Source organism: Lampetra planeri, chromosome 39 (assembly GCF_965212315.1).
Source record: "Lampetra planeri chromosome 39, kcLamPlan1.2.h2, whole genome shotgun sequence".
In the NCBI taxonomy this organism is placed as follows: Eukaryota; Metazoa; Chordata; class Hyperoartia; order Petromyzontiformes; family Petromyzontidae; genus Lampetra; species Lampetra planeri.
The window spans coordinates 853,473-868,461 of NC_136145.1; the positions used below are offsets into that span (position 1 = coordinate 853,473).

General features: G+C 50.4%; 1 protein-coding gene across 2 annotated transcripts in view; it reads right to left on the reverse strand.

The window, feature by feature from the left end:
• The window catches only part of RASA1 (RAS p21 protein activator 1), a 42,268-nt gene extending 27,512 nt beyond the window's left edge, over positions 1-14,756 (reverse strand). For both annotated transcript variants that reach the window (XM_078612481.1, XM_078612480.1), the window contains exon 1: positions 14,527-14,756. In XM_078612481.1, coding sequence (XP_078468607.1) covers positions 14,527-14,723 — 197 coding nt within the window. In that variant the 5' untranslated portion in view covers positions 14,724-14,756. The remainder of the gene's footprint in view (positions 1-14,526) is intronic.
• Between the last annotated feature and the right edge of the window lie 233 nt (positions 14,757-14,989).

Sequence of the window (14,989 nt, forward strand, 5' to 3'; positions counted from 1 at the left end):
CCCGCTGCCGCCGCGCTTCTCGAGACCCGTCGTACAGTACTGGCCCCCGTGTGCGGGAAATCAGCAACGCGGTGCCAAGACTGGTTACCTCCGTCGTGGAAATGTGGAATTTCCATCACAGGCTCAGGGCTGCCAAAGTCTAGAGTACAACTAATCGATCAATCGATCAATACAAGAGTCTCCTAGGCTTATCTAGGCGTCACTCAGGCCTCTCCTATTTGTGCGCTTATTGAGAATGGCCATTGCCCAAACTGTTGCTTGTTTTGCTTTTTTCTTTTAAGGCCACAAGGTGACATTGGCAAATGTTTTTTGTGCTATTTGTGCTTGTTCACCGCTGCCAACACAGCAGTATCACCAAATAATCAATCAATCAATTCATTTCTAGATGGTGTTATTCAAAAATGCATCAAAGGGCATGAACATAAAATATAAACAGAGCAGCCCCATGCGTAATCATGACTAGAGATGTTTTGAATTAGCTTTCTGATGGTGTGTGTGTCTTTGCATGAGTGGGGAGCGACAGAGCAGCAGATGGCGCCCTGTGCTACGAACCCTGCGACCCGAGTTTGTTTCTCGCTGACAGCCCACACCAGTGACAATTATCCTAAGCCTCCTCTTAGTGGACTCACCCCCTTGTGTGCCATGCCAGCCTTCATAGGTGCTCGCTAATAATAATTATTTACACTTGGAAAGTAAATTTAATTCGTAGATCCCAATGCATAACCGTGTATGGAAAGCAGGAAATAAACAGAAGCAGGGTAAACGGCCAGAGATAGAGAGTAAAGGACAAGTTGAAGAGGTGAGCTTTCAAATCAGACTTACACATCTAACGACTCTAATTGTCTTATTAGCAAAGGCGAAGCGTTCCATAGGCTGGAAGCTGCAGTGCCAAGAGCCCGATCACCCAAGCAACAGAGCCTTGGGTTCCGAGTCCTTAGCAGAAGGCAAGATCTCAGGGACCTCTCGTTGGCGAGTCAACACGGATCAGTTCAAGCAGATATTGCAGAGCTAACCCACCGAGCACCTTGTAGGTCAGCAGCAGCAGTATCTTATAGTCCACTCGGTACTTGACTGGTAGCCAATGCAGAGACAAGTGAGCAGGTGTGTATGATGTGCTGCTCGCGAAACGGTGTGCGCATAGGGACTCTGGCAGCTGTGTTCTGAACGAGCTGGAGCCTAACCCAGCACTTCACTCGGAATCCCAAACAGTCGTAATGCGTTGCAGTCATCAAGTCGGGCGAACACAAAAGCATGGACTGGTCTCTCTCAGTCATCAAGTGATAGGAATCGACGCAGCCGGGCCATATTTATAAGTGGATTAATGGACAGGGACTGGTCAAACTGACCACCAAGATATCTGATCTCCTGCAATGGGCAGACATCGTGACAATCCATTGACAAACCTGGCGAACCAATTGTAGTGAGCTATAGAGGGAGGGGAGCCGATGAATATGGCCTCAGTTTTGTCGGCATTTAGTAAAAGAACATTTTTCCTGCAGCAAAGTAAAAAGCCTAACTGAATGCAAATTTGCATGTCATCAGCACAAAGTGATAAGATAAGCGGAAATGTTGTAACAAAGTGCCCAAAGGTGCCATGTCAGCATTGAACAGGGAATGACGAGGTACATATCCTTGCTGAGTACCGCAATTAATCGGTCTGATTAGAGATTTAAATCCACGGAGTTTGCTTGGACAGTTTGTATGTGTGTGATGGGAGGATTGGAAGATGGTGTGAATATGGGTGTGTATCTTGCCGGGGAAGGTACTGGATAGGATTATTCAACATTCCCTTGCTAGACATGCTGAGCGGCTTGCAGAGCTCCAATGTGGTATTAGACCAAGGCAGTCCTGCACAGGTACCATTTTCTCTGTTTATCTGCTCCAGCAGAGGCGAAGGGAATTCCAACATGACCTACACATCTCTGCATTATTGACCTGATCAAGGCCGAGGACACCATCAATAGGCCAGGGCTCTGGGTTATTCTTTGTGCATTCAGAATCCCTAACCCTTTGCTCAAAATAATTAAGGGCCTTCATGATAGTGTGCAGGCCTCGATAAAGCTGCATGACCGAGAGTCAGAATAATTTTATGTTCACCTTGGGGTGTGACAGGGATGTCCTCTGGCCCCTACACTATTTAACATCTTCTTTGACTATGTAGTTCGAGAAGCTTTCCATGGCTTTACTGGTTATTTTTATTTTGATGTTTTACTTACGTGACTTAACCGAAAAAACCTAAGAATATTTACTGGTGGAATTTCCATCTGATACAGCTGCGTAACGCTGCGTGGAAGCAACCCGGTCTGTGACTCCACACGAAGCTTTGCGTGTTCTCGGCCACAGTCACGCCCTCCCTTCTCTATGCTTGCAAAACGTGTATCCCTTTAAAAGGAACATCTGCTGCGGTTTGAAACATTCAGGCTGGCCTGCCTACGATCCATTCTGGGTTTAACCAGACTAGATTGTGTGAGGAGCTCACAAACCCTTGAAAGATCTGGCCACAATTCCATGGGTGAGTTCCTCCCGCAGACTAGGCTGCGTAGGCAGGGTCATGTAGCCCGCATGCCCAGCTATTGCATGCCACAGCAGTTTCTGTTTGACCGGATAGGGGGGCTAAACGGGTGCGGCACAGGCTAGAAAAGAGATGGGCTGATACGGTACAAAAGGATGTGGAGCCAAATAGACTTGCCGATGACTGGTACCGGCAGCATCAAGATCGGCCTCTGTCGAGGAGGTGAGTGAAATAAACTTCTGGGCAGTTGGAGGCAGTCACCACCCAGGAACGGAGGGCGATAGAGTAAAGCTCAGAACAACCAGCGGAGCGCGCCAGGTGTGCTAACCTGCAGCAAGTTGGCACAGTGGGGACCATAGGCGGCGCATCTGCCACTCATCTCAGTCCGTTAACGCACGCGGAGGCAAGCAGGCCAGGAAACCCACCCAAGAGCTGCACCCAGACACGTGGGTGTCTGAAGGCTCCATCAGAAACGAAGCTGCACAGCCTGTTAAAATAACCCACGTAATCGCCTCCCACTAAAATGCATCCATCTCCACGCACCCCCCCCAAATCCACAGCTCCCGGTGCCTCCCACCCCCTCAGATCACGAAGATCACATTACGCCCAGAGATCACAGATCAACATGGCATTGGCCATACCACAGCCTGCGAGATGGCTCGGAACGTGGGGTTCATGAACCCTTCTGTGCAGACCTCCAAGTACTAGTTCCACAAATGTGCATGGTTTCTCCGGATACTCGCACACGACATAAAAAAACAATATTAATTTACATACATACAGTATATATCTTAACCCTAACGTGCGTGTCGAGAATCTTAATTCAATGATTATTTTCCAATCCCAGACTCCGTCTGGATGATAATACAAATTATCTCTGCTGCGTTTCACTGCTACACCATCATATGGCTCATCAGTGAACACAGCAGAATAATTTTAAAAAGATAGCAATCATAGTGCCTTACATTCATCCAGGAAAGGCTCTTGGAGTCTCAAGACTATTTTACAAGAAAGACCTGAATTTTGCATGTTCGACTCATTCCTGCTAAAGATGTGCCATACCGTATACACGTTTAATAATCTCTTTGTTCTTTGTTGTTAACATTTACTTCTTAATCGAGTGGCAAACTTCTCCTTCGAAATGGAATTTTCTGGGTCCGGTTTTGTTTACACGTCGCATTTTATTTCCTGTTTCACTGTACACTTGCTCCCAACAAGGGCTCTGCATTCAAAGACTCTTCGAGCCCCAGCAGGCATACCCCAACCTGAACGCAATGCGTTCGTCAACAATACTACGCCCTTGAAATGGGAAAAAAATATTTTTGTAACTGGCGACGTTTCAGGCAACAGCCCTCATGAAGCATAGTGCATGATAAAATGTTGAGCTTATTTTATTTGTACTTGTGCACCGCTGCAACCCTAACCTAGAATAAAATCCATCTACCCAGCAATCTACCTCTGATTAGCAATCACTTGGTCCGTCTCCTTTATTTAACCAGGAGATCAAATAAACCCATCGAGACTCATGAAACAACGTTGCTTCTTTTTGCAAGGGCGACCTGCGTTTAATTGTGAACTCTAAAACAGTCACCGTTGGCAAAGTATTCATCGCCATTGAGCAGCTGGGAACTATCTGACCGTCCGCGGGCGCACCACGCCACTCCACCATCCGGCCACGCACGCGGGCCGTCGTCCAGGTCTCTCGCTCCCCCCACAGACGCACGCGGCAGGCGACCCAATTCCTACCTGCAGCAGTGATGTACTCTGAATGGCGGCTCGTGAGAGTTCAGCGTCAGGTCCGACATGCTCAATGTGCGAGTGCGGCAGTGGCATGGCTCGCAAGGGCACCGGCGCGGAACCCCCAACGGTGACTCGTCGGCTCGGTCAAACGCTCCCTTGCTCGCTCGCTCGCACGCGGGAGCGTGGGGCCCAACCTCACGTGCTCGTCCCCGTACCGCCCACGCCACCAGGAAAAAATAATAACTTTCCGCTCACGTGCACCGGTGCTCGCCGACGCCACCGCAGCGGTGGCGGGCACAGTTCCGGGGACGCCGAATCTCGATGGCACGGGGGTCCAAACGGCCACGCGGCCCGCGCGAAGATCCGAGTCTAACCGTCGCTCCGCCGCAGGGGTTTGGTGGCCGCCCCGCTCGATTTTTCAGCGGAGTCTCGCGACGGCCGCGACGCGGTGAAGGAATGCGCAGCTGGCGATGCCGCGCATTCGTTAAGTGGGGAATGGGCATGGAATTATTCGGGCCCCCTCCCCACTGAATGATTAGACAACATTTTTCACGCAGGGAAAGAAAACGCGTGGCACAGCATTCACCTACTGAGCGTTAGTCCCTAAACTGTGGCATGAGAGTATTAGCCCATAAACTAGGAATGAGAACATTAGTTCATTTCTCTTTAATGACGGTACTTGCTTTTAAGGTGACACGAAAACACACAACCTGTAGGCCACGAAAAGGCTACCCGTCTGCCACACATTGGCATTTAGCTCCCGAACATATTGCCGTATGCAACCATAGAATAGAGCTTCAGTCCATAAAGTGGAGTGAGATCATTTGTTGCTAAGCTGTGGAGTGAGTAGCCAAGAACTGTAAGCAAGGTTCCCCTATGTCGCTGTTTTTCCAGTAAGATTGAAAACATATATTTATGATCTAGCATTCTGATATTTTACGACTTGCTTTTCAATACGTATTATTTCTCACATGTTGCCGCTTCCTGCGGAGTTTTCACACATGCCGCTTGTTCACATTTTCTCCGATTTATCTCTTTGCAAATCTTTGCAATTACCTTTTTGGGAGGAATTTTGAGATGTTCCTTTCGTGAAGGCGTGACAAGATAACTATTTATTGATCTGCGTGAGGAGGGGAGGGAGGGGCATGATTTCATCCACGAATCGATGATTTGCCTCATTTGTCCCGAAGTGTCCACAATGCATTGGCTGCACTGCCTATCATTCTCGAGACGCAATTACATATAGACGATATATATATCAGACCTGCTTCGAAACGCTTGCACCACCTTCCCGTCACATGCTACGTTCCTTCCAATCACTGGCCTAAAGAAAACCACACATTGTATAACATTTGCATTAAAAACCAAGAGAAACAATTGTTATGTGCATATTCTGATTCAGAAAGAAGCGTGATATTTTTCATTACGCTTGTTCACCCATGAAAATCTCACACCGTCTCAAATAGTTTTCATGAGGGTCCTGCCACGTTTTTGGCTGAGTAATTTGCAGTTACTGTACATGTAATAATTTGACATTGGAATGTTTGGCCAACACCAATTACAATGTATGTGTTTATTTAGCTACGGGATGAACTGAAAACCAGAAAGAACACACGCAGAACAAGGGGAGAACATAAACTCTAATCAGCAAGGTGCCCGAGTCTGGAATTGAACCCAGGAATTTCTTGCTCTGAGGCCACATCTGTGTTACCACTGCACCGCCCTGCTACCCCATATTAATCCTGCCACCCCTATAATAACCTTGATGCCCCTATAATAACCCTGCTGAACAGGGTGATTTGTTTATCAGTGACTTCTTTGCCTGCACACCCGAGTTACATTTCACCAGCGGTGGACAACCTACGGACCGTGACTTCATTTCAAACGGCCTGAAAGCCACATGAAACCGACCACCTTGAAACTGGCTGCAATGATAAGTACCCATCACTACAATCACCTTAGCCGCACTAATCGGGTACTGGAGGGAAATTTGTTTGATCTCGCAGCAACGAAGTCAAAGTGATTTCCCGCTCCACCGAGCATCATCACAACGGTGCTCATCTCCTCTTTACAAGCCTGCTGAGCCAGTTGCTGATATTCCACATTCCTATGGTGAGGTGAGTCTTATCAATAAGACATTGAGTATGTATTGGACAACCACCTAACAATCCTATGTTCCTAATGTCAGATGTCACTACAAGCAGCCCATGTAGTAAAAGATGTGATTTGAATTTCCGATTCGATCTGCAGTAAGGAAACTGTTTCCCACCGCCGCGTAAGGTTTCTCCAACTCCTCCTATTCATCGCGTTCGTCAGTGACACTGCGCGCTTTTAAGGAAAAGTATATGACGAGGCGACGTTTCGGAAAACGGCTGTTCTTCAAAGCGCATAAAATCACATCGCACTCCCCACTATTGTGGGGCGCGGCGATCTTAGACGCGCGGTGCGTGGGATACACGCACAGCGGTTACGCCCCCGGCTAGGATGGCCGGAAAGGAATCGCTTTCCTACGCCCACGCACGCGTGAGTGCGAGAGAGAGAAACGTAGAAGCGATACATTTCGCTCGAGGTTCTGCAACCGCCTCGTGGCACCTGCTCTTCGCAATGCAACCAAAAAAAACATCGTTGTGAATGCTGCAGCGTTGAGAAGAAACCTTCCGTTTTTAAAATGAAAGTAAAAAAAAAATTAACGTGCGATGCTGCTGCTGTGGTGGCGGTGTTGGCAGCGATGCACAAGCACAAACAACAATAATGAAGAACACTGCCCTGCAGGATAAACCATTCAGCAATGTTGCCAGCAATGGCCCTACTGCAAGGTAGAGAAGGGTCATCTATTGTCAAAAAAATGTTCCTTCTAGGGCAGCGTTATGGACGAATGCGCCGAGTTTGTTATTTCTCTTGTTTGTTGCAATATTCTTTCGCTTTAAACCGAAACAGAAGCCGGTCTTTGATTTGTTTTGCTCAGCAAGTACTCGATGGTGTGATGCAACTGATCTGGCAAAACAACGTAAAAGTGTGCATTGCACTGTTTTGGCCAGTGCAGCTGATGCAGTACAAAACAATTCAACACATTCATAAATCACACTGTGGACTTAAACGAAAAAAAAAATACGTCCGAAACATCGCCTATGGCCATTCGCATGGCACACCGATGTGCAATGCAGAAGGCCCACTGCCCGAAACGTCGCCTATTTTTTTCCTTTTAAGGCCACACACAGTGCTAGTGATGCAGAATGTGTCCAGTTGCTTTCGTTAGTTGTGCCTTGTGCACAAATTGACGTAGCACAAGGTGGCACTGACGGGCATGCACATTTTCTCCTGCATGCCGCGAAAGCTACTCTCTCTCCCTTCAGTATACAGAGAAGAAAAACCCCAAGCATTGCTGCAGAGAGCGAGAGAGACTACTGGGTCTTGATTGGGGTGGGCGGTGATTTTCTACAGCTACGATGGAAAAAGTGTTGCGCGTAGCAAGTGTCACGCGACAACGGTAGGGTTTCTGGCGACCACCGTCTGGGCTCACGCGCTTCCTTAAAGGGGGCGACTCGTGGTTAATTTACTCGTCACAAGCCAGGAACGATCGAGGGGATTGGGGGGTGGCAGAGTTCAGGGGTCGTCTGTAATCGAGTGGATGGCGGTAACGACGGCGAGCATGCGTCCTGTCAGAAGGGCGAGCGGGCAAGGGGGTAGAGACTCAACCTCGACCCCGCCGTGCAGCTTTGGCAATTTAATTCAACGCCGCGTGACCGAGATAATAAAATGACTGACGGTCACAAAAAGGAACAAAAAAACGCATATAACTTCCATTATCGTAAGTGGCTGCTAGGGTTTGAGAAAATGTTTGACAATCGAGTCTTTAACCCACGCACTCAAGGCTCCACCGCAGCAATAATACAACTTCTGTATCAATAATTAGGCTGCGGCCAGCCGCACAATCGTAGCCCTGAATAACGTGTACACGTAATTTTCAAAGCCAAAGCTATTTCCTGCTGGAATGAGCAGAGGCAGCAGTCATCATCTTTCCATTTACAGCCCTCAGCCAGTGATGGGCATTCCACGTTCATATGGCAGGGGCTGTACTATCCATAGGACAACCACTATTGAATTTCCCACAAAGTTGTAATCATTTTATTCATCCTGGAGGGATGTGAAGGGCTGAGTCAACCCCCCCCACCAACCAGGATGTGAACTCGCGACCTTCCGATTGCGAGCCGCTCGCTCTGCCGCCGAGCCACCTGGCTGCTTGCACGGCGATTACGAGTGCACGTGTTATGAATGTGCTCGGAATTAATTGGTGACCACCATTCACCAAGAGGTGTTCGAGTCTGCTGTGGGAATAAATGGCGGGCAGCAGAGGACCAGTGCAGCAAAATCCATTGTTCTACCGTACTTCTATGCTGCCACGTCCACGCTCCCCACCGCCACCTTCCCGCACACCGCCCAGTAGGAGGTAGCATTAACAAATAATCCCTGCGACCCGTGCAGCATGGGGATGGCTTTCATCCGGCGGCGGACTGCTGTGTGGTGGGGTAGCAGACGGCAGTTCGACATAATCCATCGTTGTACTCCGCCTCTGCGATCCCTGCCGTGACCATCCCTGGTACTGCCCAGCGTGAGGAAGTACGGTCAAAACAACCCCCTACCCCCCCCGTGACCCAAAAGGGGTTTGGTTGAGTGGCTGTGCCTGCACGTGTGCCGCGGTCGTCCTGCCGTTGAGCGCGCGCGGGATTTTGTGCGTTCTCCGTTGCATAACTGTCGGCGTGAGCTACAGCAAACGGGCAAGTGCAACAGGTTCGGCCACAAAACCCCGGGACGAGTATGCGGAGGGGGGAGGTGGAAGGGGCAACAATTTCTTCTTTCCCCCCCCCCTCTCGGCATGGCCGCAAGCAGCTGCCACATTGTTTCCATTCCAGGAAGCAGGGACTCCTTGATTAACTGCAGACAGTCAGTTTCCTCCGGGCGGGCTCCACCGCGGACCTGCCTACCCCAACACACGCAGGGCCGGTATTTTTACGGAAGGTCGAGTATTAAAAAAATTTAACCTATCAGCACGTCCCCTTCCGGGAAGTGCACTTTCTTTCACCCTCTGGCAGCAGCAACCCTGGGTTTGTTTTTCCTTAATCGCCCCCCCCCCCCCCCAATATGAGAGGAGGTGGACAATGTTATCGCCCCGTGTGGGCGGCAGACAAAACCTGGGGGCGGTGACGTTCCATAGCGGGTAGGGCGATCGCCACTCGTTGCTGAGGTCCACAGTTCGAAACCGGCAGGCCGGCCCAGGTTATTAGCGCGGTGGTGCACCAACCGTAAAACACTATGACGTGCAGGGCTACGATCTGCCTCACAGTGGACGTTAAAGATTCGGTGACGTTATTCAAAGAACGGCAGGCCATTGTGTGCCAGCGTCACGGCCAAAATTTGCCATGTTTGAAAAATTATACCGCAAATTACTCAATTGGGATTACATGCACAGAGCAAGATATCCCCCTCCTGTGAAACTACTGCAGACCTGTCTCTGAAGCATAGTGCATATTTACGTGACAGCCCTGCACTGTACGAATGATTGAGCGAATACCAAATGTACTAATTATTATTAATGCAGTGATGGGTTCAACAGACATGCAGTCACTACTCATGGGCAGAAAATGACATCGCCCACTGAATAACAAATCAAATAATCGTCATGAAGCTATTTCAATGCCGATGCAATGCTATGTACCACTCTGCAACTGATATGAATCTTTGCAAACCTGCAATGCATCGTAATGTATTCAAAATTGCACTTAATGGAAGTGTTGAGATGCAAAATTGAATGCATCTTTATGTAAATAAATATTCAAAGCCATTTTCTCATTGCACCCGCACCCACCCTCAACCCTCTGCTTGGGGAGCACCAATTAGGCTGCAATTAATTATCAGCACCAGCGGTGGACGCAAGTCAACGAGCGAAAATCGACTGGGTCTTTGCGCAGAGAAACGAACCGACACCTCTGCGCCTTTGTGTGACAGTGGCACACTGCAGATTTAGCTGCGCTGTAGCAAGGCAATTATTGCATTACGCACACGCACACTGCTGCTACTCCCAGCTCTTGCCGCCCACCAAACTCGGCTTTAATTTCACGTATATATTTCCTTTATATTACTAATACGTTATTTCTCAGTCTGTAAACTATTGTGTCTTCTTCGTTTTGCTTCAGAACAGAGGTGGTAGACGGAGATTAGAAGATTTGGAGAACAGCATTGGGTGGAGGTGGCATGTGATCATAAAGAGTGGGAGACATTGGGGGGGGAGGCTGTTGCCAAAGCAATGGGATGTTCATCTTCGAGAGTTTGCCATTAAAGGCCGATGTCAAAGCCACTCAACCACTGGATCATCGTCACTTCATCCCGTTCGCTCGGCCTTCTTCATCCACCGTCTAGCCGTCACGAGGGACAGTCCTCAACAATGTGGGCAGCTGTCTGCTGGGCAGCTCCAGTCGCATGTAGGCACACAAACCAATGCGGTGCGCTTCTGCCGCTGTCTGGAACGCTCTTCCTTCCGATGTTAGGAAACCACTGGAGCTATGCACTTTTAAATATTTTTTGAAAACTCATTTCTTTAACACTACTTTTTGTGTTTAGCTTGTTGCCCGTCCCCCGCACCTCCGATTAGCGTGGTTGTCCACATACGGTACGAAATAATTTCCATGTACATGCATGCATCAGCATGCCAAGACGCCCACTGCCACACACCCAGTTAAGTCGGTCCCAGGCGATCTGGCGATCTGGTGCCCATGTCCACGTGTGAGCCAGTGGGATGTGAGACGAAAGAAACCGGTGTCTATGTCTACGCTGCCCTCATTATATATCGTACTGTACCACTCTACTCCGTTCGCTATTGTTTACTTTGTGTGGCGCTATTGTAACCATCATCATCATATTTCTCGTGGAAATGAAATGTGTATCACTTTGCAGATGGCGACAGTGGTCGTGCTGCGGAGAGAAAAGGCAAATACCACACAGCACATGCACGGCTCTCTTTGTCAATCCCCTGCTGGGAGAAGGCCTCCCCACGCCATGAAGGCCGTGGGGTTTATTTGACCATACCTCACCGCCGTGATCGGGAGCGGAGACGTGTATAGTACAAAAATGTAATTTGCTGCACTGCCCTCTGTGGCCCATGACATAGCCCCACTCCCTAGAAGCACCGACTGTGCACGGGGTTTGCACATCCAAGCACCATCCAGGCTCAAACCTGCTTAGCTCCCATGATCTGATGAGTGATGTCATCATAAAGCTCCCCCCCCCCTCTACTATAGCAATATGGAATTCCGCACATTGCCTGACTTTATAATTTTCCATGTAGACTGAAACACGCTACTCGTCAGTAAAACATATTTTACGTTACTCCTTGTCATTTTGGTGACCCAGGTCCCGCGTGCATATCAGACTCTATTCTCGTGCGAGTTCTCATCTGCTTCAACTAAATAGAGCCGAAACACTGCAGTGACTGCATCTTGCAAACTAAAGGTGCCATCGCCGTTTACACCTGGCCGCGTAGCCCACCGACAAAGACATAGCTCCCCCGTATAGCCTGTAACAGACTGTTGGGGCAAGTGCTATGAAGTCTGGCACAGCACACGAGGTGGTGGGTCGCCAGCACCACGCCCGGTCGCCTTTGTCTCCCCAGTGGCGACATTAATACATCACGCCAGGTACTCATTTGAGGCTGAGCCGACCTAGGTTAGGCCCTGGACCGGTGCAGATGATTGTCACTGGCGTTGGCCGAGAGCGGAAATCGAACCCGGGTCGCCGGGTACATGGCGCAACACGTTAACCGCTGCACGACCGTCCAATGAAACAAGCAACACAAATCATTTGAGAAGACCAACAAACGCACCGGGGTCATGGCGTTTCCTCACAACGCTCCTTTTCCAGCCGCATTTGATTTACCAAAGCAAGGCCTGCAAACGGTTTGCCTGCTAGAATGATACGAATGCAAGTTTTGTTTGATTCGTGTACACGTGCGGCCCTTGTTGTGTTGATCCACTGCTGGACAAGGGCCTCCCCGCGCCGTGCGGGTCATTGGGGGGGGGCTACGTGACCACACTCCACCACTGTGGTCTTTGCGGATTGATGAAGAGGCGCAGCCCAAGACGATGGGAGCATAGACCTACAGTACAAAACAACTGATTTGGCTGCACTGCCCTCTGCTGCACAACCACGTAGCCTAACCTAAGTTTGCAGGTCTTATGCTGCATATGGCTATGTTAGTCATGCCTCCATTTAACTGTTATTTAATGCTTAATGTATTACATATTTTATATTAGAACGTTGTGTGTGCGCATTGTTTTACTTGTGTTCAACGCTCTAAGGGGCTATCCATTTAGTACGTACGCAAAAATCTGTCACAAATTGACCCCTCACCCTCCCTATAGGCACGCGGACTTTTAACCCCCCCCCCCACCTGCGTACGTACGCCTGACGCCCCCCCCCCCATCCCCCGAATCCTATAGAACGGCCGGTATTTAATCCACGCAGAAACGATCAAGGATGAATAATAGTAACGTGTTGGAGAAAACAGATGGTCCACCGCCGGACTATCTAACTAATTTGAAGGTCAATGTAGACACACTATTATCGAGGCTTCACCCCCCCCCCCCCCGTTTCATAAGCGTACATTGTCAGTATGCCCCCCATACGCAAGCGAACGCATGTGGGTTAACCCCCCTGGATGGCCCCTAAATGGATGGCCCTTACTTAATTTAGAACCAAACTCTTTGAGACCCAGGTTTCCCATGGAAAGAAAGTAACTTTATATTCCCCATTTGACTCTCACCTGGTTTAAAGGTCTCTGTGTTTGTTTTACTCCTCTACAGGGGTGTCTCACCATCGCCATCATCTGAACGGCCAGGATCTATTCAAACGATTAGTAATTGTCTTCATCACCATCAGCTCTGGTCGCACCACTGCCGGACAAATGCCCTCTCCCCCAAGCCGATACCAGCCGACGGTCCCGCAAAGTAATTCACGTGACTTCTTTCGCACCGTACACAGCCAAACGTGCTGATCGGCGGTAATAATCCGACCCAGTCACCTGGGCACGAGCGAATGTCATCGCTCCAATCTTTCTTCCCCCTCCCCCGGGTGGATATCCTTCCAGACGCGTTCCCCTTTCCCCGGCTGCCACTCCGTTATTGTTCTTGACCGTGGGCCATCAGCGGGTCCCTTCGAGCGACGGCGCGTCCCTCTGCCCATAGCGCGAGCCGTCAATGTGTTCTCGAATCCACGTGTTCCTCTTCCTGTCTCTCAACGTAATTCCAAGGACCTGCATCGCTCCGTGCTTTGGATTCTTTGCAGTTTTTGTTCCGTTTTTTGCGTTTGTTAATTGATGACCATGTTTCCGAACCGTAGGAGGTGAGGGCTGCTTCTCTTGTTTTAACGAAGACCAGTTTTGCTCTTCATGAAAGTTACAACAACCACAAATCACATCTCAATGTGTGCGATTAATTCGTTAAAATATTTCACCTGGGAAATCCTTGGAGATGGAACATCTCGTTTGCGAGGGGTGTCCAGAGGATGTCAATTGACACACACAGCGAATCAAAATGCGATCTCGACTTCAAACCACCTGGATTTTATTGGGGCCACCAAGCGCGCATGCGACAGGCGCTTTATGCTGTGTGTGCGTGTGTGGGGCATCGTCGAATGCAACGCCATCAATTGTTGTACTGTACTTCTATGGGCCATCGGTGGAAATTCCTCATTCGCATGGGCGGTGAGCCTGTGAGAAAATGACCACGCCACGCGTTGCTGGCGTCCTAACAAAGCGGCACTCCTCGTTTATCGACCGCGGGGAGGTGGAGGATGATTGGGCTCGGCCTAAACAACCACGCAATTGCATCGCGGCGCTAATGCGATGGAATGCACGGCGACTCGCGGGGAACGGCCTCTTAACGCCCCACTCTCGCCGCACACAGACACCGATCGCTTCGGCAACTCGTCGCTTCGCACCTCCACGGCGACGTTGTCCGCAACTAATTCGGTAGAATCGGTCAACAACAAAAAGTATTTACGTTGAGATGAGGGGGGCCCTCTCCCGTATTCAACCATTGCGGGTGGGCGGCCGCGCGAAAATCTCGCGGGCGGCCCCTGCGCGCATGCGCGGCCCCCGACCCGCCTGCGTTGACCGCCGGCGGACGCGCATGCGCGGTCGCCGCACCCGCGACTTCGGTGACGGTGGCCCGACAATGGCACGGTTGTTGGGTTGGAGGTGGTGAGTGGGGGGGGTTAGCGCTCACTGGTTCTGAGGCGGCGCCTCAAGCGGCACGTCCAGCTCCTCCTCGTCGAACTCCTGGCCGTCCTCCTCGCCGCCCGCGGCGGTCGACGACGCGGGGCCGTTGTCCTCGGCCGCGGCGCGCGAAGGCAGCGACGCGGCGAGGGCCGCCATCCCCGCCGCCAAGCGCGAGTCCCCGCCCGGGCCGCCGACTTCCGCCATCTTGGTGAGGGAGGGGGTGAGGGGAGTGGGAGGGTGAGGGGAGGGTGGGGGGAGGGGGTAGGGGGATTCCAGGCCAGGGCGGTGGAGCGCCGAGCAGTGCGGGCGCATCGATCGCTCGGCTGTTTTAAGGGAAAAGAGGCGGAGCGCCGAGTGTATCGATTGGGGGGTGGGGGGTGGATAGACCCATCCCTACTCTTTGCCCACCTCAGCTTTTATTGTTTCTGGCTGTGGTTGTCCCACCTCAAGACGGACGCGTGTGTTGCGCC